At 36.2% G+C, this 26,658-nt stretch overlaps 1 protein-coding gene across 1 annotated transcript in view; it reads left to right on the top strand.

The window, feature by feature from the left end:
* POLK (DNA polymerase kappa) overlaps window positions 1–26,658 on the top strand; it is a 50,737-nt gene that overhangs the window by 10,882 nt on the left and 13,197 nt on the right. The window contains 6 exon segments of the mRNA XM_027767981.1: window positions 1,262–1,414; window positions 4,742–4,873; window positions 12,829–12,979; window positions 19,834–20,073; window positions 22,767–22,891; window positions 24,438–24,604. Of these exon segments, the coding sequence (XP_027623782.1) occupies window positions 1,262–1,414; window positions 4,742–4,873; window positions 12,829–12,979; window positions 19,834–20,073; window positions 22,767–22,891; window positions 24,438–24,604 (968 nt within the window).

Genomic DNA, 26,658 nt, shown 5'->3' with positions numbered 1-26,658 from the left:
TGAAGTTGAGCATGAGGAATAGAGCCACATTTTGTCGTAGCTCTCCACCTTTGAGGAAACTTGCTGTAAGGTCGCCACTTGATGGACGTTGCTTTTATTCCAGAGATCACCCTATTTGCATATTTCTAGCAATTTTCCCCTCAGTTTTTGATTGCTTTGTTATGCAGTTATTCTTTAAATAATAGAACCTTTAAATAATAGAATGCATTTATTGAACTTGTACCATGTGTCAGGCACTGTTCCATGCCCTTTATGTATTCCAGCTCACTTAAAAGCTTTCCTCTCTTATGATTTTATTTTAATGATTTTGGCAATTTCCTTACATGTTACATAGATCAAAACTGTCACACAATCACACCCAGATGCAGGGTTGTCTGAGAAACTGAGTATATAGCTTTTTGTACCTCTTTTTCCAACCACACACAGGAAGGAACATTTAGAACTATCTGCTAATAAATCCTTTTCTTACCCGCTTCCTCTGATTATTTCTACCCCTTTTATTTCTTTTCTCTTATCAATCTAACTTTTCCTTTCTGAAGAGACTAAAATTCTTTAAAGACTAAAATACTTCAAGTTCATGAAGAATAAGTTACAGCTTAAGTTTTCACTTTTTATTTGTATAGACTAACATTTATTAAATTTTAGCATTTGTAAAAGCAGTTCTTCATAGGAAATGTTTATATTATGCTTCAGTATGTTCAGTTGTACATTACTGTTTATCATAAACATCATATGCCAAAGAGGTATGATCTTTTGTTACAATTTCCTTTGTTTCTATTTTGAGACATTTAGGATTTTAAGTCTAATGGGAGTCGTTTATTTTACCTACGTTGAAGTTTTCAGTTACAGTATATTATTCTCCAAGTTTATAAAGCAATAGAATCTTTTGGCAAAAGCAATTGGGATAGTTTGTTCACTTAATAAACATTTGTTGAGTTCCTGTTGTATGCCTAGAAGTATTGGAGAGATGAAAGAGCTAGTAGGGAATGGTGTTTGAGAACAGGCTGTCCCTGCTTGTGAAAACAAAAGCAATTACCAACCTTAATAAACAAAAGTAAAATATACATAAACACTCATAGATTGTAATAACATACGTATTGAGAAACATAGTAAAATAGACACCAGTGTGTGAGTGAATGAGTAGCTGGCTGGATGGATAGACCACAAGGTAGAGATACCTACTAAATTAAGATTAATATTGTGCTTACTGATATTTCAAAATTATGTTTTCTAAAAGTATATTTACTTTTTAAAAATTAAGGTCGACAGATTTGCAATGGAATTAGAACAGAGCCGAAATTTGAGCAATACTATAGTGCACATTGACATGGATGCTTTCTACGCAGCTGTAGAAATGAGGGACAATCCAGAATTGAAGGAAAAACCCATTGCTGTAGGATCAATGAGCATGTTGGTAAGTAGGAAAAGATGAAAAACAAAAAAGAAAATTCATAGCCTATTCAAGTAAGCCTTACTTGTTCATGAAGATGCAAGTCCTTACAGCAATCTACCAGTTTGCTCAGTGATTTTTCTGGGTACAATATAATTGCTCAGTTACTGAATCCTTTCAGCATACCTTAAGGGATAGCCACTCCTCGCTTATCAGCCTACCGGTAATGACTCTGAGGCATAAGAGAAGTTCTCCAGCATAGAGATCCCCTTTCTCAGTCTGTGTGAGTCTCAGGAATCTCCTTTTTCTGTCTTTATCTCATTCCCGTAGTCAGTTAATATTCCCTACCTGGGAATATTAATCTTGCAATCCTGCAAGATTTCATATTTCATTTGTAAGTTTGTACTTTATTGTGCACCCATAGTAGTATTCAGAATCAATAAAAATGATTACGTCAGATTTATATTACTGTGTTGTAGTATGTCTTTTTGCTTTCTGGTGCTTATCTAACATACACTTTTTATATGAATAGAATTACATTATTCTAGTGTGATAATCATGTTATAACTGTTGAAAAGTACATACCCTATGGCACCACAACACACCACAAAAATCTGCCTTTAAGCTCCTAGTTTTTGGACCAATTCGCTTAACAACCTAGGTGTAGGAAGGATCTACTCTGTCATTAAGTGACCAGTGGCTATACTGATTTTTATTAACATTTAAATGAAAAGAAAACTCAAAGAGTTGTTTAATAATTTACCTTGTAAGTTGTATCTTATTATTGCAAATTAAGCTTTTCATAAGTAACTATTCTAGTTAAAGGGAGTTAAGAAGAAAGAAAAAAAGTTTTTCAAAAGCAGAAGGTTTTTTTTTTTTTTTTTTGAGAGATTTTCGCTATAGGGCATGTGCGCTTGCCAGACAGACAGAGAGAGACATCGAGACAGAAAGCGAGAAATCACCTCCCAGGGGGGGATGGTCACGCCGCAATCCCTTCTCCTCCATTCTCCTCTCGGGATCTTGGGCATGCACGCACACGTGCCCAGTGTGAGTTTTAAACCACCGGGTCCGGGACGTGAACCGTGGTCGACTACGTGGGAGTCCAGCAACATAGCCATTACGCTAACTGCTGGTTCCCAAAAGCAGAAGTTTTCAAACCATGACCTGCAGGCAGATTTGAGCATCAATAACTTTTTGTGTAAATTAATTTTATTGGAACAATTCACACCTATTTATTCATTAAATGAGTGAATTTGTCATTAAAAAGAGCAGAGTTGTGAGTCATCCAGTAGCATGTGGCTTGGTGGTTAAGACAGCTGGATCCCCCATGTCCTACTGTGTGGTTCAAGTCTTGGAGGGCAGTTTGAAAAACACACTAACACTAGTATATATACCTAAAATCTCAAAACACTCCGAGGAGTGTTTTCTCACTTTCTCTCCTTTTGTCTTTCTCCGTGGTAAGCATACATGCCCTTTGGCCAATTAAAATTCAAAAAAGGGTTGGGAGGGAGTTGAGAGCATATGATCTGCAAAACCTAAAGTGATTCTACTTGGACTGTTACAGAAAAGGTTTAGCAAACCTAGTTCTAAAATAACATATTTCATTAATATGGCACATTTAGAATGCAATTAAATAGTTTTTCTCATGAGTTGGAACCTTTGTTTTTTATGATTACTATTTTGTTCTTCCTTTTTCCCACCCTAACCAAAGAAGGTAAAGATGACCAGGATAGTTGTCTGTGATTGAAAATGTGTTGGAAATTAAAACTGGGAATAAATGGGTTTGGATATTCAAAAAAATTTACAAAAAGAGTTATTCTCTGTTCCTAGATCATGACCCATTGAGGGATGCTGTCTCTCTCTCTCTCTGTCTCTCTCTTCCCACTTCCAGTGCACATAGTCTCTGACACTCCAACAGTAAAAAAGAGTGGGGGCCAGGCTGGCCTTGAAATGTGGTGGTTAAGCTAAGATCCTACATGAACAACTGCAGTTTGAGTCCTGGCCCAGCAACTTGGAAAATTTGTCAGGCACATGAAGATGCATACCCAAGTCTTGACAGAAAGGAAAGGTGGAGGAAAAAGGATTATGTCAAGATTTGGGTGGGGGTACCTGCCTTCTAATTTTCTCTCTTTGTTCTGTTCTCTCATGGAAGAAATAAATGAATAGACTTTTTTTTTTCTTTTTTAGTGAGGTTTTGGCTATAGGGCACATGCTTTCTCTGGAGAAACAGAGAGAGACAGAGAGACAGAAGTGAGAAATCACCCCCTAGGGGGGATGGCCACACTGCAATTTGTTCTCCTCCAGTCTCCTGTCAGGATTTTGGGCATGCACACACAGACAAATACCAACATGAGTTTTAAGCCGCCAGGTCCAGGACTTGAACCACAATCAGCTACGTGGGAGTCCAGCAACATAACCATTATGCCATCTATTGGTCCCAGAATGGACTTTTAAAAAGAAAGAAAAAAGGTTTTCACAAAAAAAGATATTAAGAAATAAAACTTGGACTTCCCTTGAAGCACATTATTTAGGGATCTGGATTCCACATGGCCAACTGTGGTTCGAATTCTGGCCCTAGCAACTTGAAAAACATGTTGGGCACATGTGCATGCATGCCCAAAATCCTGACAGGAAGGAGAAATGGAGGAAGAAGCACTCCCATACCTCACTGGGAGTGCTTTCTCTCTCCTTATCTTTGTCTCTCTCAGCAAGCTTATGCATCACTCTGGTAACTTACGGGAGAAATTAAAAAAAAAAAACTTAATTATTAAGGTTTGTATATATGTTAATTGCTTTGTTTTGGAGACCTAATTTGGCTGATCATATGTTAGACCTTTGATTTTCTAGATGAAAAATTTTCAAATTTCCAAGTAGAACAAATTCTGAAAGTATACTTTTATACTATTGCTATTGATAATTACTTTCTACACTATGACTTTATACAATGTCTATACTATTTGTACTATACTAATTACTCTATACTTTTCACCCTATTACTCCTTTACTCCTTTCACATAGTATCACCCAGTATTATGTGAACTTTGATACATAATATTTTACAGCCATTGAAACCAATGATGTTTAGCCACTGGAAATATAAGAACTTTTTTTTTATTAATATAGTCTTGCTCATTACCTGATATTACATTATAAATGTAGGGAAGGCAATGGGAGAGGGTCATGGTATCATAATATGATAAGATAAAGTCAAAGCTTGGTTCAATACAGTGGCCTATAAAAGAAATGTCCTTGAATTAAAAATGTACATCATCTGTATTTCTTATGAATGCATTGATCAATATGTCCATTTAGTGTTGGATATTTTTCCCCATGTGGTCAATTCTCTTTCAGTCTACCTCAAATTACCATGCAAGGAGGTTTGGCGTTCGTGCAGCCATGCCAGGATTTATTGCTAAGAGACTCTGCCCACAACTAATTATAGTGCCCCCAAACTTTGACAAATACCGAGCTGTGAGTAAACAGGTAAGATGATGTCTGACCCCAACTCACATCCTTTTACTGGTTTCCTGTCATCTACGGAGCGAGGTCCTAATGACTTAGCACACAGTGATTTGTGCTTAGCTTATCCCTTTAATCTTGCTTGCTATCTTCTTCAGCTTGTGTACTGACTACTGAGCTGCATATGGTACTATTCTGTTTCCCAATTCTTTGTCTTTCAATATATTTTCATCTGCTTAGAAAACTCTTCTCATCTGCCTAGACTTTGAATTGGCTTAATTATAACATAAAATTAACTTTAGCTATTTTTCTTATGTGCAATACCTACTTTCTTCCAGAAGCACTTTACAGTTTACATAATTTTGTATCAGTATTGTTAAATAGTGACAAAATTCACTTGATTAGCTGCTTTCCTTACCCCACAATCTAGGAAAGGTGTTAATGAGCATTTTCTTTATGAGCATTTAATGTCTAAGAGGCTGACAATTAAAGAGAAAAGAAAGTGATTCATTGCTTTGAAAAAGACCTCTGAAGTATAAAGATTTGATTATATATTAAAATTGCCTATCATATCTGAAATACTTCCATTTTCTCTATTTTTGTTGACAACTGGCCTGTCTTGCATTCCTAGAATTAAATTTTTGAGTTAAAATTTTAGAATGTTACATCAAATGCTTTTAGACTGCTTTGCTTAAATGCTGTGTGTTAAAGGTTACTGTTTGAATGAAAACACTTAAGAAACTAAGGCCTCGCACTTATTACCATTTAGCCAAGCAAGTGGCCTTTAAATTTCCTCCTCTTATTTGTTTTCCACCTCATTTCCTCTGGAAATGACACACCACCCCAACTTCTAAAACAATTATTTTTTATTCTTTTGAAAATTGTGAAAACAAGTGCTTTGCCCCTATCTCTAGTTAGGTTGAGGAGTGAAAAAGTACACATACATTTAGTTACTGTTTATCTAATTTACTGTCTTCCTAACTGAAAAAAGTGATAAAATGCGAACTATAAATATTAAAAATTTTTAATAAGTTTCAGAAATCTACAGAGACTTCATAAGAAAGAAGCTTTTTAAAGTCCTAATTTAACTCAATAATGACCATGTGAATTAAATTGTTTTGCTAACTTTAGTCTATTTACATAAGTTGGAGAAATCTTTAAATTTAAACAAGATCTAGCTAGTTTTTGAGTAACCGGTGAGTTCTTATGTGTAAATGAGCTACAGCACAAATTCATCACTGACTGTAGATACATCGGTATTTATGGTTTGGTTAGAAAGCATAAGAAAAAGCCAATTAAAAAATCCAAAATATTATAATAGCTTTAACTGGTCTTGGAACTATAAGTGCTTGATTTTTGCAAGAATATGTCTATTTTAGTTCTTATAGCAGTACCCTATGTAAAGGAAATTAGTAGTCAGCATTGTCTCTAGGGAGTACTTCTCATTCAAAATCTTAGTTGGCTGCCAGTTACAGACTTTCCAGAGTTTCATTTTCACTAGAAAGATTCTATTTGAGTATATTTTTAAAAGGGTTTCTTCTATAAGAACAGAGCTAATTAAGGCACTCTGAGTAAAACTGAGCCAAGTTTTATATCACCATTTTCTAAATTCCCCTTGACTCAGCTGTTCATAATCATATTAAGCTAAAAAGCTTTCCTCTTTATGAAACAACAAAAGGTTTTCTTGTGATATAGTGATAGCTTTCAAATGCTAGATGGAAGTATAATAATTTAGCAGCTATGATTTCTTTTTTTTTTCTATTTTCTTTTAGATTTTTACCATAAGGGTACATGTGCTTGCCAGAGAGACAAGAGAGGGAAAGTGAGAAATCACCCCCAAGGGGGATAGCCACACCACAATCCCTTCTCCTCTGTTCTCTTTTCAGGATTTTGGGCACACATACACATGTACCTTGTATGTTTTTCAGGCTGCTAGGTCCAGGGCTCAAACTGCAGAGACGGCCATGTCAGATTCAGTGCCTTAACCACCACACCATGTGCTGGCCCTAGCAGCTCTATGTTTTCTAAAATAAGTTCAGTATCCCTTATCAAAATGCTTAGGACCATAAATAGTATGGATTTCAGATTTTTTTGGATTGTGGAACATTTACATATACATAATGAAATACCTTGAGGATAGCACCCAAGTCTAAACACGAAATTCATTTATAATTCATAAGCCTTATATTCATAGCATAAAGGTAATTTTATACAATTCTTTTTGCATTATTTATTGTAGTGTTTTGACTGTGACCCATCACATCAGGTAAGATAAGGAATATTCTACTTGAGGCATCATGTCAGTGCTCAAAAAGTTCTGAATTTTGGAATTTAGATATTACATTTTCAGATTATGGATATTCAACATGTATACATTTATTTTGGCAACAATTCCTTCTAATTAAAATGAATATTTAAATGGTTTAAAAAAGAAAGAAGAAAGATTCAAAAAAGGGTTGGGAGGGAGTTGAGAGCATATGATCTGCAAAACCTAAAGTGATTCTACTTGGACTGTTACAGAAAAGGTTTAGCAAACCTAGTTCTAAAATAACATATTTCATTAATATGGCACATTTAGAATGCAATTAAATAGTTTTTCTCATGAGTTGGAACCTTTGTTTTTTATGATTACTATTTTGTTCTTCCTTTTTCCCACCCTAACCAAAGAAGGTAAAGATGACCAGGATAGTTGTCTGTGATTGAAAATGTGTTGGAAATTAAAACTGGGAATAAATGGGTTTGGATATTCAAAAAAATTTACAAAAAGAGTTATTCTCTGTTCCTAGATCATGACCCATTGAGGGATGCTGTCTCTCTCTCTCTCTGTCTCTCTCTTCCCACTTCCAGTGCACATAGTCTCTGACACTCCAACAGTAAAAAAGAGTGGGGGCCAGGCTGGCCTTGAAATGTGGTGGTTAAGCTAAGATCCTACATGAACAACTGCAGTTTGAGTCCTGGCCCAGCAACTTGGAAAATTTGTCAGGCACATGAAGATGCATACCCAAGTCTTGACAGAAAGGAAAGGTGGAGGAAAAAGGATTATGTCAAGATTTGGGTGGGGGTACCTGCCTTCTAATTTTCTCTCTTTGTTCTGTTCTCTCATGGAAGAAATAAATGAATAGACTTTTTTTTTTCTTTTTTAGTGAGGTTTTGGCTATAGGGCACATGCTTTCTCTGGAGAAACAGAGAGAGACAGAGAGACAGAAGTGAGAAATCACCCCCTAGGGGGGATGGCCACACTGCAATTTGTTCTCCTCCAGTCTCCTGTCAGGATTTTGGGCATGCACACACAGACAAATACCAACATGAGTTTTAAGCCGCCAGGTCCAGGACTTGAACCACAATCAGCTACGTGGGAGTCCAGCAACATAACCATTATGCCATCTATTGGTCCCAGAATGGACTTTTAAAAAGAAAGAAAAAAGGTTTTCACAAAAAAAGATATTAAGAAATAAAACTTGGACTTCCCTTGAAGCACATTATTTAGGGATCTGGATTCCACATGGCCAACTGTGGTTCGAATTCTGGCCCTAGCAACTTGAAAAACATGTTGGGCACATGTGCATGCATGCCCAAAATCCTGACAGGAAGGAGAAATGGAGGAAGAAGCACTCCCATACCTCACTGGGAGTGCTTTCTCTCTCCTTATCTTTGTCTCTCTCAGCAAGCTTATGCATCACTCTGGTAACTTACGGGAGAAATTAAAAAAAAAAAACTTAATTATTAAGGTTTGTATATATGTTAATTGCTTTGTTTTGGAGACCTAATTTGGCTGATCATATGTTAGACCTTTGATTTTCTAGATGAAAAATTTTCAAATTTCCAAGTAGAACAAATTCTGAAAGTATACTTTTATACTATTGCTATTGATAATTACTTTCTACACTATGACTTTATACAATGTCTATACTATTTGTACTATACTAATTACTCTATACTTTTCACCCTATTACTCCTTTACTCCTTTCACATAGTATCACCCAGTATTATGTGAACTTTGATACATAATATTTTACAGCCATTGAAACCAATGATGTTTAGCCACTGGAAATATAAGAACTTTTTTTTTATTAATATAGTCTTGCTCATTACCTGATATTACATTATAAATGTAGGGAAGGCAATGGGAGAGGGTCATGGTATCATAATATGATAAGATAAAGTCAAAGCTTGGTTCAATACAGTGGCCTATAAAAGAAATGTCCTTGAATTAAAAATGTACATCATCTGTATTTCTTATGAATGCATTGATCAATATGTCCATTTAGTGTTGGATATTTTTCCCCATGTGGTCAATTCTCTTTCAGTCTACCTCAAATTACCATGCAAGGAGGTTTGGCGTTCGTGCAGCCATGCCAGGATTTATTGCTAAGAGACTCTGCCCACAACTAATTATAGTGCCCCCAAACTTTGACAAATACCGAGCTGTGAGTAAACAGGTAAGATGATGTCTGACCCCAACTCACATCCTTTTACTGGTTTCCTGTCATCTACGGAGCGAGGTCCTAATGACTTAGCACACAGTGATTTGTGCTTAGCTTATCCCTTTAATCTTGCTTGCTATCTTCTTCAGCTTGTGTACTGACTACTGAGCTGCATATGGTACTATTCTGTTTCCCAATTCTTTGTCTTTCAATATATTTTCATCTGCTTAGAAAACTCTTCTCATCTGCCTAGACTTTGAATTGGCTTAATTATAACATAAAATTAACTTTAGCTATTTTTCTTATGTGCAATACCTACTTTCTTCCAGAAGCACTTTACAGTTTACATAATTTTGTATCAGTATTGTTAAATAGTGACAAAATTCACTTGATTAGCTGCTTTCCTTACCCCACAATCTAGGAAAGGTGTTAATGAGCATTTTCTTTATGAGCATTTAATGTCTAAGAGGCTGACAATTAAAGAGAAAAGAAAGTGATTCATTGCTTTGAAAAAGACCTCTGAAGTATAAAGATTTGATTATATATTAAAATTGCCTATCATATCTGAAATACTTCCATTTTCTCTATTTTTGTTGACAACTGGCCTGTCTTGCATTCCTAGAATTAAATTTTTGAGTTAAAATTTTAGAATGTTACATCAAATGCTTTTAGACTGCTTTGCTTAAATGCTGTGTGTTAAAGGTTACTGTTTGAATGAAAACACTTAAGAAACTAAGGCCTCGCACTTATTACCATTTAGCCAAGCAAGTGGCCTTTAAATTTCCTCCTCTTATTTGTTTTCCACCTCATTTCCTCTGGAAATGACACACCACCCCAACTTCTAAAACAATTATTTTTTATTCTTTTGAAAATTGTGAAAACAAGTGCTTTGCCCCTATCTCTAGTTAGGTTGAGGAGTGAAAAAGTACACATACATTTAGTTACTGTTTATCTAATTTACTGTCTTCCTAACTGAAAAAAGTGATAAAATGCGAACTATAAATATTAAAAATTTTTAATAAGTTTCAGAAATCTACAGAGACTTCATAAGAAAGAAGCTTTTTAAAGTCCTAATTTAACTCAATAATGACCATGTGAATTAAATTGTTTTGCTAACTTTAGTCTATTTACATAAGTTGGAGAAATCTTTAAATTTAAACAAGATCTAGCTAGTTTTTGAGTAACCGGTGAGTTCTTATGTGTAAATGAGCTACAGCACAAATTCATCACTGACTGTAGATACATCGGTATTTATGGTTTGGTTAGAAAGCATAAGAAAAAGCCAATTAAAAAATCCAAAATATTATAATAGCTTTAACTGGTCTTGGAACTATAAGTGCTTGATTTTTGCAAGAATATGTCTATTTTAGTTCTTATAGCAGTACCCTATGTAAAGGAAATTAGTAGTCAGCATTGTCTCTAGGGAGTACTTCTCATTCAAAATCTTAGTTGGCTGCCAGTTACAGACTTTCCAGAGTTTCATTTTCACTAGAAAGATTCTATTTGAGTATATTTTTAAAAGGGTTTCTTCTATAAGAACAGAGCTAATTAAGGCACTCTGAGTAAAACTGAGCCAAGTTTTATATCACCATTTTCTAAATTCCCCTTGACTCAGCTGTTCATAATCATATTAAGCTAAAAAGCTTTCCTCTTTATGAAACAACAAAAGGTTTTCTTGTGATATAGTGATAGCTTTCAAATGCTAGATGGAAGTATAATAATTTAGCAGCTATGATTTCTTTTTTTTTTCTATTTTCTTTTAGATTTTTACCATAAGGGTACATGTGCTTGCCAGAGAGACAAGAGAGGGAAAGTGAGAAATCACCCCCAAGGGGGATAGCCACACCACAATCCCTTCTCCTCTGTTCTCTTTTCAGGATTTTGGGCACACATACACATGTACCTTGTATGTTTTTCAGGCTGCTAGGTCCAGGGCTCAAACTGCAGAGACGGCCATGTCAGATTCAGTGCCTTAACCACCACACCATGTGCTGGCCCTAGCAGCTCTATGTTTTCTAAAATAAGTTCAGTATCCCTTATCAAAATGCTTAGGACCATAAATAGTATGGATTTCAGATTTTTTTGGATTGTGGAACATTTACATATACATAATGAAATACCTTGAGGATAGCACCCAAGTCTAAACACGAAATTCATTTATAATTCATAAGCCTTATATTCATAGCATAAAGGTAATTTTATACAATTCTTTTTGCATTATTTATTGTAGTGTTTTGACTGTGACCCATCACATCAGGTAAGATAAGGAATATTCTACTTGAGGCATCATGTCAGTGCTCAAAAAGTTCTGAATTTTGGAATTTAGATATTACATTTTCAGATTATGGATATTCAACATGTATACATTTATTTTGGCAACAATTCCTTCTAATTAAAATGAATATTTAAATGGTTTAAAAAAGAAAGAAGAAAGAGAAAGGGAAACAACTCCGTGGTGTTATATAATAAAATTATCATGGGACCGGCAGGTGGCAGGGTAGTTAAGGTGCTAGACTCCCACATGGCCGACTGTAGTTTGAGTTCCAGATCTGGCAGCTTGAAAATCAAGGCTTTCCCATGTGGGTCCAGTTGTGCCACTGCTATGCCACCATCTGGCCCCCTAAACATTGCTCTTATATCCCAAGATACAACTCCAACCTTTTCCCATCATTTAATGGTAATCATGAAATGATACTACAGATTTTGTCATCTTTTCCATTCTGGATCCTGATAAATAAAAGAGCTTACTTTTTCTGTATGGACACAGATGTTAATGTATGTATTGAGGGGAGTTTTGTGTGACTGTTTTACATAACTGATCAATAACAACTTTCCAAAGCAACATAGTTCCTTGGTGTAAGATCATTCTTTCTTTTAAGAGAGGTTTTTGCTATAGGGCACATGTGCTTGCCAGAGAAAGAGAGAGGCAGAAAGACAGAAATCTAGAAATCACCTCCCAGGGAGGGTGACCATGCTGCAATCCCTTCTCTAGTCTCCTCTCGGGATTTTGGGCACACACGTATATACACCTGGCATGAGTTTTAAGCTTCCAGTTCTAGGACTTGAACTATGGTCAACTTCATGGGAGTCTAGCAACCTAAGCATTGCACTTTCTGCTGGTCCCAAGATTATTCTTTTTTAAATGAACAAAAACCATTATTAAAAATGAGAGAGAGTAGGGGCTTAATCATTCTCAGTAATATGTTCAACCAGCTACCCAAAGCCTGAAGCATTTTTTTCTGTGCCTACCAGACCAATGCTGTCTGAGATCTATTAATATCATTTACTGTATCTAGATGGAAGTGGCTAAGTAGAGGTTGCATCAGATGAAGGTATTTCATGGTCTTCCGCCTTTAAGATCTATTTTAATGCAAAAGAGAATTTTGAGAAATATGCCCTAGTATTAAATTATTTATTCCTTAAATCCATGAACTATTGATTGCAGGATCGTTACTGTAGTTGCAAAATAAGAATATTAATGTTTCTTATTAGCTGTATATGACAGAAGGTTTTGCTATGGCAGCAAAATGTAAACCATTTTTGTTTCTTTTGAAGGTTAAGGAAATACTTGCTGATTATGATCCCAACTTTATGGCCATGAGTCTTGACGAAGCCTACTTGAATATAACAAAACACTTACAGGAAAGACAAAATTGGCCCGAGGACAGAAGATATTTTATCAAAATGGGAAACTCTGTGGAAAATGGTAAGCAATTCATTAAAGCTATGAAACTAAAAACAAACAAACACAAAATTCTGAATTAATCTATTTAACCCATTGACATATATAAGGGATAAGACTATATATACCTTTATAAAAATGAAGAGACTTAAACAAGTGAGTTTTCTCAGTTAAATATGTAGACTGTCATCTTGATGATGTTAAATATTTAGGGGTTTGTTGTTGTTTTTTAGAGAGATTTTTGCTATAGAGTGCATGCATTTGCCCGAGAGACAGAAAGCAAGAAATCACCCTCAGGGGGACAGCCATGCCACAATCCCTTCTCCATTTTCCTCTTGGGATTTTAGTCATAAACACACGTGTACCCAGCGTGAGTTTTAAGCCACCATGTCTGAGACTCGAACTGCAGTCAACTACGTGGGAGTCTAGCAATGTAACCATTATGTCCTGCTGGTCCCAAATCTTTAGTTTTTAAGAGCCTACAGAGTTCATGAACAGAATGATTTCATTTCATTTTATTTTCTCAAGATCTTAGTAGCAAAGAGTTTGGATTGCATTGAAGCTAAAGAAGTTATCTGTTTTAAGGAGCATTTTTTTTTTTTGGAGAGACTTTTGCTATAGGGCACGTGTGCTCAACAGAGAGACAGAAAGCGAGAAATTACCCCCCAGGGGAGATGGCCACGCCGCATTCCCTTCTCCTCCATTCTCTTCTTGGGATCTTGGGCACACACGCACATGCACCCAGCATGAGTTTAAGCCACCAGTCCGAGACTCAAACTGCTGTCGACTACGTGGGAGTCCAGCAACATAGCCATTACGCTAACTGCTGGTCCCTGTTTTTGTTGTTGTTAACACAAGTTAGATTTTAAAAGATTAACCTCAAACATATCAAAATATTGGCTGATTTTATTTTTCTTCATTTCTCCAAATTTTTATACTCTGCTTCTATAGCAGTAAGGCTGTTTTCTTTTCTTCTTTGGAGAGGTTTTTGCCATAGGGCGCGTGCGCTCGCCAGACAGACAGAGACATAGAGACAGAAAGCGAGAAATCACCCCACCGGGGAGATGGCCACGCCGCAATCCCTTCTCCTCCATTCTCCTCTCGGGATCTTGGGCACACAAGCACATGCGCCCGGCGTGAGTTTTAAGCCACCAGGTCTGGGACACGAACCGTGGTCGACTACGTGGGAGTCCAGCAACATAGCCATTATGCTAACTGCTGGTCCCACAATAAGGCTATTTTCAATCCTGCCAAAATTGACTTTCCACTCCCTTCTTTGCTTTAGGCATTATTTATTATGACTCTTTTTTTTAGTAATGAAACAAATTTCATGATTCCAGGAGGATTTTTTTCCCCCAAGAGATCCCTTTATTACTTATCCAAAGCAAGAAATGTGCACATATTATACATATTACTTCCAATCCTTTGTCAAAGGTATGACTTCTAAGTGTGTGAGCTTTCCTGGAAGCCTAGGCAAAAAGTTCACCTGGATGAAAAGGTGACAGAGATTTGTGCACAATCCTCATGTTTTTGCTCAACATGTTTCATGTTTAGAACTCATTGACTGTGTCAGAGGGGTCAGACAGTGGTGGAGAAACCTACTGGTAACTTTCCCTGAAGCAAAAAGGGTAACTCCACAATAGCATAATATTCTAACTCTCTCAGATTGTTGGAGGCTCACATCATTTGGAGCAAGTTTATTATGGACATCTCTCATTACCTATGATTTGTTCAGTGACTCTGCAGACTCTTAAAATCTAGAGATTTAACTAAGTCATTTGATTTAAAAGTGATAGTCTACATGTTTAATTCAGAAAATTTGCTATTATATTTTAAATCTCTGATTTTTCATTTGTTTTATATGTATGTGTGTGTGCGTATATATGTATATATATATATATATATATATACACATGCATATATATATTTAACTTACATTTAATCACTGTATATCTTTACAATGTATAACATGGTTTTTCCCAGCATGAATGCAGTGCATATTTGTCAAGTTAAAGATATTACTGTGTACATTGTCATCAACAGATAACTAGATTTTTCATATTTAAAGCTTAAAGGTAGGTCATTTTCTTTTTTCTTTAATAGAAACATTAAATAGTAATCATGATTTCAAGACACAGAGTCTGAGAACAAAAGATTTTTCCTTTGTTGGTATAACATTTTGTGTGGGGATGTGGAACATAAGACTTCATGTCCTTAAAATCTCATTTTATTAGTTCCTTACTTATCACAAAAGAGAAGAAAATCATTAAATAGTGATGTCACAGCATCCCCTGAGGTCCTCCTGTAACAATTACTTTTACAATGTATTAAAACAAAATTTACATTGGGAATTAAGATAAAATATTTTCATTTTCTATTAATGTTCTTGTTTATTTTTTGTCCAAATTCACTGTGAGGCTGTGAATTTTTACTACCTATTGCTTTGAACTTTATTTATTTATTTATTTATTTTTAGAGAGATTTTTGCTATAGTTGCATGTGCTTGACAGAGAGACAGAAAGTGAGAAATCATCCGGGGGTGGGGGGGAGGGGATGGCCATGCTGCAATCCCTTCTCCCCCATTCTTTTTTCAAGATTTGGGGCATGCACGCCCAGCCTGAGTTTAAGCCACCAGTTTGAGGACTTGAACCATGGTCGACTATGTGCGAGTCCAACAATGTAACCCTTATGCCATCTGCTGGTCCCCATATCTGTTGTTTTTAACATATTTATTTGTATTGTATCCTCTTCATGTATTTCATACTTTTAAGCAACTGAAATAGTTTAACTGTTTTCTTCAAATATAAGTCCCGCTGGGCTGTACTTTCAGGCACATCCAATCTCACATTATGAGATGAGAAATTGTCACCAGTGCATTGGAGCTGTGGCAGGTGATTGATAGAGCTTTCTCTAAAGTCTCAGATATTTTTTTTCTGCCATTTTCCCCCTTTTTAAAAAGTAGTTACTGGAAATATATTCTTACCCATTATTTCCATGTACAAATAAAAGAATAATGGTTGTTTTATGCTTACTCTGACATATAAATGTGGATATAGTGAGTGCCAGGCAATGTAAAGAATTGAAATACGTCACATGTTTTAGCATTTGCCACATAGATGGAATGCTTTAATCCTAGTGTCACTTTTTTAAAGAATTGTTTTATTTAACTTTATTTATGTATTTTTATTCTTATTTGATCAGAGTGAGCAAGTATGAGAGAGAGAGAGAGAAAGAGAGAGAGGTGTTGGGGACTGAGAAAACAAGCCACCAGGTCCAGGACTCGAACCACAGTCTGCCATGTGGGTGTCCTGCACCCTTAACCACCATGCCACCTGCTGGCCCCTAGTGTTATATTCTGATTACCTCGGTTATGGCAATTATAAAGATATTTCTGTCAGAAAGCAAATAAAAAATCACTTTAGCAGTTAGTTACACAGCCAGGGCCCACAGAGAAGTAAGATGTTCTTTCAGAAAGGTAACCACACTGTTCTGCAGCCATTCTATGAATGTCCCAGAAGGCAGCATTCTGTGTTTCCTGCGGTAGTGTAGTGTTCTGCTATCACAGTGACACCTGCAGGTGAGGTGGTACACGATGCTTGAGGTATAAATCACGGCATAAAGGAACTCTAGGGTAAGGGATTATGAGGGTGGCAGACCTTACGTGGCCTGCAGGTTTTCTACAGTTATCTTTACCTTGACGTTCCCCCAGCTAGATGGAAAAGGGGCTCAGCATTTCAGCTGTTTCATACCCTTAATCTCCTTTGAATCACTGCATTTTAAAACCAGGATATGGAAAAGGAAAGGAACCAAAGCACATAAATAACAGTTAAGATAAGTTTGAAAATAATGCTTATTGTGGATGTGGCCTGGAAATTCATTATTGGAAAACATCTGTCTGTAACTTAATTCACATTATATACTTTAAATTTTGAAACTAATCGGGTGCTTATCATATTATCTACATTATCTTTAGAAAATTTTCCTGAAGGGCCTAGTTTATTTTTCAGGTAGCTTGCATTTATATGTGTCTGGAAACTAGAAATTTAATTGTTACTTAATTTACTTCTGCATTTACCTTAATTTGGAAAATAGTTGGGTATAATAAAGTTATTAAATGGGATCAGAAAGCTCTGTTGTTAATCTTAGTAGTTGTAAATATATTTAAACTGTTTTTCTAACATCAAGCCCAGAAAGTACTCTTAATGGGTTTGTTCATAAAAACATTATTAGTATCAGTATAGATATAAGTACATTTTACAGCCATATATGAAAAATGTAAATAAAATGAGGTGATAGCCAGATTGCATTTTTTTTTTTTGAGAGAAATTTTTGCTAAAGTGTGTACGTGCTCACCAGAGAGACAGAGACAGCAAACAAGATATCACCCCTTAGGGGGATGGCCATGCCATGATTCTTTTTTTTTTTTAAATTTATATAGATAGATAGATAGATAGATATAGATAAATATCTATATCTATATAAATTTTCATTCATTTTCTTCCATACATTTAATCACATTATTATTTGTCTTACAAAGTGGATATTTCAGCAGGTGAACATTACTCCCTAGTACAGTTGATAAAACTATAAAATATCTTCAACAGATAATACCACATCTCTTTGTGCCATTAATGCTTTGCCTCCCTGTCCCTCCCCCAAATGTCCTTCCTCAAACCCTCCTCTTTCACATACACTGTATCTGGTATTTACATCTATATACTGTGTTTCTATATCCTTTAGTCAATTAATTTTTGTCATAGAGTGTGGACACTCAGTGTATATTAAGTAGAGACATACAATGCCCCTCCTTCATAGCCTGGCTTGCTTCACTCAGCAGTTAGTCTTCCATATTCATCCACTTCCTGTTGAAAGCCAGGGTTTTGTTGTTTTTTATGGATGAAAGTATTACATTGAGTATATGTGCCACAGTTTTTCTATCCATTCATCTGTTCATGGACATTTGGGTTGTTTCCATGACTTAGCAATTGTGAATAGTGCCGCAATAAACATCAAGGTGCAAACACTTTTCCTATTAAGTATTCTTCCGTCCTTTGGGTAGATACCAAGGAGTGGGATTGCTGGATCATATGGTAGTTCTATTTGTAGATTTTTGAGGAATCTCCATGCCACAATTCTTTCTTCTCCATTCTCCTCTCGGAATTTTGGGCATGCACTCACACGTGCCTAGCACGAGTTTTAAGCTGCCGGGTCTGGGACTTGAACCACAGTCAATTACGTGGTCTCCAGGGATATAACCATTATGCCATCTACTGGTACCCAGATTGTATTTTTTACTTTAATTTTTACTAATAATTTACAACCTATTGGCAATAATAAAGGTTCTGACCCTTAAACTAAGACTACTCTACTAATCTGATCAGACTTAAGAATTTATATATTGGGCCAGGCGCCCAGTCTCGTCATTGGAGGGGCTGGATCTCACATGGCCAATTGTGGTTCTGGTCCTTGCCCTGGTAGCTTGCTGGACATTTCCAGAGGTGTGTATGTACATGTCTAAAATCCAGACAGGATGGAGATGAAAGAGAAGGGATTGTGGTGTGCGTGACCATACTCTGCTGAGGAGTTCTTTCTCCTTCGGTGCTTTTTCTGTCTCTGTCTCTCTCTGGTGAGCACCTGCACCCTCTAGCAAATTTTTTTAAAAAAGAATATATATATTTAAAGAAGCATAACTTTCAGAGGTGATTTCAATTTATTGCAAGTGAGCCCTTAATAAAAGTGATACTTTATAACAAGTCAAAGTCAAAACTACAATCTGCCTTTGAAAGAAGAAAATTTAGATTATTTTAACATCTGAAAAGCTTCTTCCATGAATAGAGAAAATTAATTTTTATCTAAAGATAAAATTATTTTAGTATAATTTTTCTATATTGTGTAATGCTTTTTTCTTCATTTCTAATTTAAAAGTTTTTTTTTCCTCTTGAGAGGAATAAAAGATGGCGGGGGGGGTGTTATTTATTGCACTTTATTTATATTATTATTATTACTGTTATTTTAATTTGCTGCAGGGCACATGCACTCACCAGAGAGAGACAGAGAAACAAGCTGCCAGGTCTGGAACTTGAACTGCATTCAGCCATGCAGGAGTCCAGCACCTTAACCACCAGAGCACCTACTGGTCCCAGGATTTCTGTTTTTTAAAGAAAAAAGTAATGTGAATTGAAATGCAGAATTGGTTTCAACATTAGTACAAACCTTAGCGAACTTAGGTACAAAAAATAATAAATTTTACGTAAGGTGCTTTAAAATGTTTACAAGTATACTGTTGAACTGGATAGGTTTTTTTGTTTGTTTTTTTGTTTTTCTCTTAGAGACAGTGTCTCACTGTATTACCCAGCTGGCCTCAAAACCTTGATCATTCTTTTTCAGTCTCCCAAGTAGCTGGATTATATTCTTTTTAAGAAAACTTGGGTGACCAGCAGATGTTGTAATGATTACATTGCTGAACTCCTACATGATCCACCACAGTTTGAGTCCTGGACCTGGCAGTTTGAGACTCACGCTGGGGCATGTGCCTGTGTACCCAAAATCCCAAGAAGAAAATAGAGGAAAAAGGATTGCAGTGTGGCCATCCCCTCTAGTGCGTGATTTCTTGCTTTCTGTCTCTGGCAAGTGCATGCACCCTATAGTAAAAATCTCTCTTAAAATTAAAAAAAAAAAAAGAAAAGAAAAAGGTTGGAATCAATGTTTTCCTTTTAAAACAGTTACTAAATATAAATGATAGCATTTCTGTTCTTGGTTCCTAGCAACACAACTAAACTAAATTTGGGTTGTCTTCAGAAATAATGTAAGGAGACCTAATTTATGAAGTATGTACTTCTTTAAATGAAGATGAGTTATTATCCCTGCTTGTAATTTAGATAAACCAGGAAAAGAAGTTAATAAACTGAATGATCATGAACAATCCATGTCTCCACTACTTTTCGAAGACAGTCCTCCTGATTTGCAGCCTCCAGGAAATTCTTTACAAGAGAACTTTGAAGAACAAAAATATCCTGAAATACTTCAAAACTCAGTTGTTTTTGGATCATCAGCTGAGGAAGTGGTCAAGGAAATTCGTTTCAGAATTGAGCAAAAAACATCACTGACAGCCAGTGCAGGTATTTAAAAGGATATGGATGGCCACTATGGTTATCATTGCAGACTGTTTAATGTTCTCATTATAAGATATATCATAACATTTTATGTATTCATTCTTTGCCTTAACTTTTAACAATGTTACCTATTCAGAGTAGCTGTGAACCCATAGGTAAACTGGAACTAAGCAGATTTCATGACCCCCCCCCCAAGAAAACTATCATAAATTTGATATAGCTATCTTTCTTTAAGCATGAAATATACTTTGGTTGGTTTTATATATTAAATTTACTAATTTTTTCTTGGAAGACTTCAGTCCTATCCAAGATTACATTTCAGGAGACAACCTAGATGGCCACAAGGTAGGGGACAAAAGAGATACCAACTAGCAATGTGGCAATCTAGGACCATCTGGTAAAAGGAAAAAGAGCTTTATAGATGTTAGTAACCCATGAGGGCATCACTGTGTCTTAGCAAAATAACTGATATTTATTGTGAGGATCCTGAATTATAATGTAAAAACTTCATTTTGATTTGGCTTATCTTTCCTTTCTATACCAACACAAAAAATGAATGATAAATTTTAAAATGTATATAAAAATTGAAATGAACTGTTTAATGAATATATTTTAATATAGCTGCTTCAAGTTATCTTAATCATTTGTGCCTAGAAACTGTAAAATATCTGGGGCCAGCAGGTGGCATGGTGGTTAAGGTACTAGACTCCCACATGACTAACCAAGGTTTGAGTCCCAGACCTGGTGACTTGCTTTCTCACTTTCCCTCTCTCTCTGTCTTCCTGATGAGTACATGTGCCCTATAGCAAACTTTAAAATAATAATAGTAATAATAAATAAATAAATAAGTAATGTTTAAAAGGAACAAAATTGTAAAATGTATTTCTGAAAAGTGACATTTGCTTTGTTACATTAAAAGGTTGAAAAATGGGGCTGGCAGGTGGAGTGGTGGATAAGGACCCTGGACTCCCACATGGCCAATTGTGGTTTGAGTCCTGGACCTAGCAGCTTGCTTTCTCACTTCCCCTCTTTCTCTCTCACTCTGTCTCTCTGTCTCTCTTTCTCTCTCCTTCTCTGGTCAAATTAAAAAATAAAATAGGGACGAGCAGTTGGCACAATGGCTATTTCACTGGACTCCCATGTAGTGGACCATGGTTCAAGTCCCAGACCTAGTGGCGTAAACTCACGCCAGGCCTATGTGCGTGCGTGCCCAAGATCCCGAGAGGAGAACGGAGGAGAAGGGATTGCGGCATGGCTATCCCCTCTGGGGGATGATTTCTCACTGTTTCTCTGCTTCTGTCTTTCTGGCAATCGCACACGCCCTATAGCAAAAACCTCTCAAATAAATAAATAAATAAATGGATAAATAAAGTTAAATAAAATAATTCTTTAAAAATAATTAAATAAAAGTTTGAAAAATATAAGCATTATTGTTTTAAATACACTGCAATGTGGCTAATTTTTAACTGTGGCTAATCTATACCAAAAAAAAAATCTTTTTTTAAAGAGTAAACATTTATCCTAAATGATATACTGGATCTTTTCTGAGAAGTAGATATAAAATCACTATAAAATAATTTTTTATTCTTTTCTTTTTTTTTAAATTAAAATTTGCCAGTATCCTACTGGAGTTAGACAGAGAGAATGAGAGAGAGAGAATGAGAAAGCACCCCCCCAATAGGGCATGGTCACATCTCAGTTCCTTCTCCTCCATTTCTCCTTTCAGGATTTTGGGTATGCAGCATGTTTTCCAAGCCACTGGGTCCAGAACCCAAACTGCACAGTTGGCCTTGTGGTTTCCAACCCTCTTAACCACCATGCCACTGATTGACCCAAAGTAACATTTTATTGTTACTAAAGGTAATAAGGAAACTAGTAATAACACTTAATATTACTCAGCTCAGAAATGACTCTTGGATTTTAAAATGTCAGACTGAAATAAATATTTCTCATTTTTACTGTCACAATAACTAACAATCCTTTTCTGTGTTTTTGTTTGTTTGTTTGTTTTTGCTTTTGGAGAGGTTTTCACGATAGGGCTCATGCACTCACCAGAAAGAGAGAAAGAGAGACAGAAAGCGAGAAATCATCCCCCAAGGGGGGATGGCCTTGCCACAATCCTTTCTCCTCCATTCTCCTCTTGGGATCTTGGGCATACACGCACACGCGACCAGCGTGAGTTTAAGCCACTGGGTCTGAGATTTGAATCACAGTTGACTACATGGAAGTCCAGCAACATAACCATTACACCAACTGCTGGTCCCAACACTCCTTTTCTTAAAACCATAGCAAGCCTTGGGGAAATAGATGGCAATCAACTGTTTTAGACTCAGCCTGGTAGCACAGTCAGTGGGAAGCTGGACTGCGGTGCTGGAAGCCACACGGCTGACTGCAGGTCCAGATCTCCTGGTTGGTCTGACAATGTGCCCAGCACACATGCCCTGGATCCTAAGAGCAGCAAGAAGGAGTCATGTGGCATGAGGCTCTGCCGGGGGTGGCTCTCTCACTCCTACTCTCTCTAGTGGGCATGCACATGCTTTATATCATGAATGCAAACTTTAGAGATTTTAAGAAGCGTTATTTTAAAGTAGTATTGCATATCATTTTAGATACTTTGCACTTAATATTTTTTTCTGTCTCTCATGTTTAAAAGTCATGCATAGCAACATCTTTGAGTTATTAAAGTGTCTTTTTTAAAGGCATCGCCCCAAATACAATGTTAGCAAAAGTATGCAGTGATAAGAATAAACCAAATGGACAGTACCAGATTCTTCCTGACAGACAAGCTGTGATGGACTTCATCAAGGACTTACCCATTAGAAAGGTGAGATTTGATGTAAAATTTATTATCTATGTATATATATTCTGAATTCTGAAGAATGAGTATTTAGGCTGTTTATAATTGTCCTTTGCTATAAAATTTTAAAATCATAAGTAACAAGCAAGAACTATGATGGACAATTGAATTTGGACATAAGAAATTTTTCTCTGAAGCCCTAAAAGTTAGATTTAGGAAGCTTATTTGCTAGAACTTTTAAGAATGAATACATGACAGACTTTTGAGTGAACTGCCAAGGAGAAGAAACATTTTTTTAAAATTACCTGTAGCTCTAACTTAATTCTTAGTTCTAACATTCAGTTTGTGGCCAAATTAATAGGAATGATAATTTGAAGAAATTTAGAATTGTTTTTGACAAAAATTAAATCAAAATACTTTACCATTTTAAAAATGGTACTGTTACCCCTCGGGGGATCCAGAGAGGATATATTTTATTCTTTAGAGTTTCTAGATTCTTTTTTTTTTTTTACAGTAATTGTACTGTATGGTATATAATATCCTAGGACTTCCTTTTTTTACTTAACCTAATGTATATGAACAAGTGTAAAGTATTTTTTAATGCTCAATAGAAGGGCTACATCAAATTATATAATATAATAATGATTATTAAATAATATATGTAAGGCAGAACTGTATAACAGTGTTTTCCAATACGTTTTTTAAAAATTATTTTATTTAACTTTTTATTTATTTATTTTAATTTGACCAGAGAGGGACAGAATGAGAGAGAGAGTGAGAGACAGACAGACAGGCAGGCAGAGAGAGAGAAAGAGGGAGAGAGAAAGAAAGTGAGAAAGCAAGCCATCAGGTCCAGGCTTTGAACTACCGTTGTCCATGTGGGAGTCCAGCGCCCTTAACCACTACGCGACCTACCAGCCTCCCTTTTCAATATGTTTTTTAAAAATACAAATAGTTCCTTCTATTAAGAAAGGTTCTAGGGTGTGGGGCCAGCAAGTGGTGTGGAGGTTAAGGTGCTAGACTCCCACATGGATGATCATAGTTCAAGGAATGGACCTGGTGGCTTGAAAATCACACCAGGTATGTGTGCCCAAAATACCAAGAGGAGAATGAGGGAGAAGGGATTATGGCATGGCTACCCCCACCCCACCACCCCGAGGGTGATTTCTTACTTTCCTTCTCTCTTTCTCTATTTTTTTCCAGTGAGTGCACGTGCCCTGTGGCAAAAACCTAAAAATCTAGGGTCAAATAACTTTGGAGTATACCTCCCCTTGATGGGTCACTACGTATATGGAGTATATTAAAGATTCATAAATCTAATACTAAAAGGTTCCATTTAAATTTGTTCATCCCACCAATCCTCTCAAGTTGATATGACCACAAGGACTCCTTTTAAAATTCTATGGAATGCTAATTTAGAAAATTGATTAAGACATAATAAAAGCCGTTTTCATGCATGACTTGTGAAGATATTTACATTATTTATTCCTTTATTGATGATAAAAAGTATAATGAGATTATTGTTTCAGTTCTTAATGAAAAAAATCTATTAATGGTAAATATTCTTTTCTAGGTTTCTGGAATAGGAAAAGTTACAGAGAAAATGTTAAAGGCTCTTGGAATTATTACTTGCACAGACCTCTACCAACAGAGGGCATTACTTTCTCTCCTCTTCTCTGAAACATCTTGGCATTATTTCCTTCATATTTCCCTGGGTCTAGGTTCAACACACCTGGCAAGGTATCTATCTATCTATGTATCTATCTAGTCATTCTGTTTTTTCTTTATCATTTGTTGTAACTACTATTTTAACTGTTGAAATGAAAGCTATAAAGATAGTATGTTTTAAAATTGTTTTAGTCTAGTTTAATTCAGAATATAATGTTTAAATTAGTGTCAACAGATTGGATGTGGGAGAAAAGTAAAAGAATCACTCCTATGTTTTGGGCTTCAGCAGTTGCAAGACTTGTATTGATAACTTATCTCTTCCTGCTCTTCATTCTTCTGAGTACACAGTTAGGTGACTTTGATCTTGAGTGGCTATAATGAAGCATAAAGATATCATAGCACCATACATAATCTAGTATTTGAAGGTAACAGGAAATTAAACTTTTTTTTTTGGAGAGGTTTTTGCTATAGGGTGCGTGTGCTTGCCAGAAAGACAGAGAGAGACAGAGAGACAGAAAGCGAGAAATCACCCTCCAGGGGGGATGGCCACACCGCAATTCCTTCTCCTCCATTCTCCTCTCGGGATCTTGGGCATGCACGCACACGTGCCTGGTGTGAGTTTAAGCCACCAGGTCTGGGACGCAAACCGCGGTCGACTACGTGGGAGTCCAGTGACATAGCCATTATGCTAACTGCTGGTAAATAAAATTTTTTTAATTAAACCTAAAATAGTCCTCTTTTGGGACTGGCAGGTGGCCTGGTAGTTAAAAGTGTTGTACTTCCACATAGCCCATTGTAGTCTGAGTCCCAAACTTGGTGGCTTCCTTTCTAACTTTCCCTCTCTGTCTCTCTCTAATCAAAATGGAAAATATTAATAATAAATAGTTAAATAATTTTTTAAAATTATCCTTTTTTGATTTCCATGATGCCTGAAAAGAATATAGTTATGACATAACATAATATATACTAACCTGTGGTGTTTAGAGATGCAGGGAAGGCTTTTAAGTGAAATATATAGGCAATTTATAATAATAAAAAAGTCTGCTTTCCTCTCTATCCATATTCTTTTTATTTCCTTATTCTCCTTTGTTTTTAAATCTGACTATGTCTCCTAAAATATTCCATATGTATTTATGTATTTATCTGTCTCTCTCCACTAGGATATAAATTTCTTAAATACAGACACTCTGTTTTATTCATTACTATATCCCCAAGTTCAAGAACTGTGCTTGAGGGACCAGCAGTTAGCGTAATGGCTATGTCGCTGAACTCCCATGTAGCCGACCATGGTTCGAGTCCTGGACCCGGTGGCTTAAACTTATGCTGGGCCTGTGTGCGTGCGTGCCCAAGATCCCGAGAGGAGAATGCAGGAGAAGGGATTGCAGCGTGGCCATCTCCCTTAGGGGGTGATTTCTCGCTTTCTGTTTCTGTCTCTCTTTTTCTGGTGAGCGCACGTGCCCTATAGCAAAAAACTTTCAAAAAAAAAAAAAAAGGCAAATAAAAAAAGAACTGTGCTTGAGTAATAAGCACAGTTCTTAGGTTTAGTAACTATTTGGAAAATGAATCATTTACATATTGTTTGAACGTTTTGGTTTCTACTGCTCCTGTAAGAGTGGCTAGAATCCAGCCAAACTAGTTGGTTCAGATTCCCCATCCTCACCTTATTTCTGTGTACCAAACTCTGACTGAGGTTCTATATAGCGTTATAAATGAACAATGAATAGGCTACAGGAGAGAGAAGTTAATGTACTGGATCAAAAGCTAGATAACTGATGGAATTATAATTGTACCCTCTAACTGCAAGCTATTACATTACCGCTTCCTCTTGGTTTTGTATTGTAGTGTTTGATATTCAGGCTTTTTTTCCCTAAGGCTTACTTATTCAATTTTATTTACCCATTCATTTATTTCAATTTGACCAGAGAGTGAGAGAGAGAGAAAGTGAGAAAGCAAACCATCAGGTCTGGGACTAGAACCATGTTCGGCCATGTGGGATCATACAGTACCTTAACTACCATACCACCTGCTGGTCCCGATATTCAGGCTTTTAATCGGAGCAATTTATAGTATCTACCTATTTATTAAGTTTATTCTCTTCAAAAGATATAGACTTGATTTGGGATATG

Source organism: Tupaia chinensis, unplaced genomic scaffold (assembly GCF_000334495.1).
Source record: "Tupaia chinensis unplaced genomic scaffold, TupChi_1.0 Scaffold145093_1, whole genome shotgun sequence".
Classification (NCBI taxonomy): Eukaryota; Metazoa; Chordata; class Mammalia; order Scandentia; family Tupaiidae; genus Tupaia; species Tupaia belangeri.
This window is presented reverse-complemented; position numbering and strand designations above follow the sequence as displayed.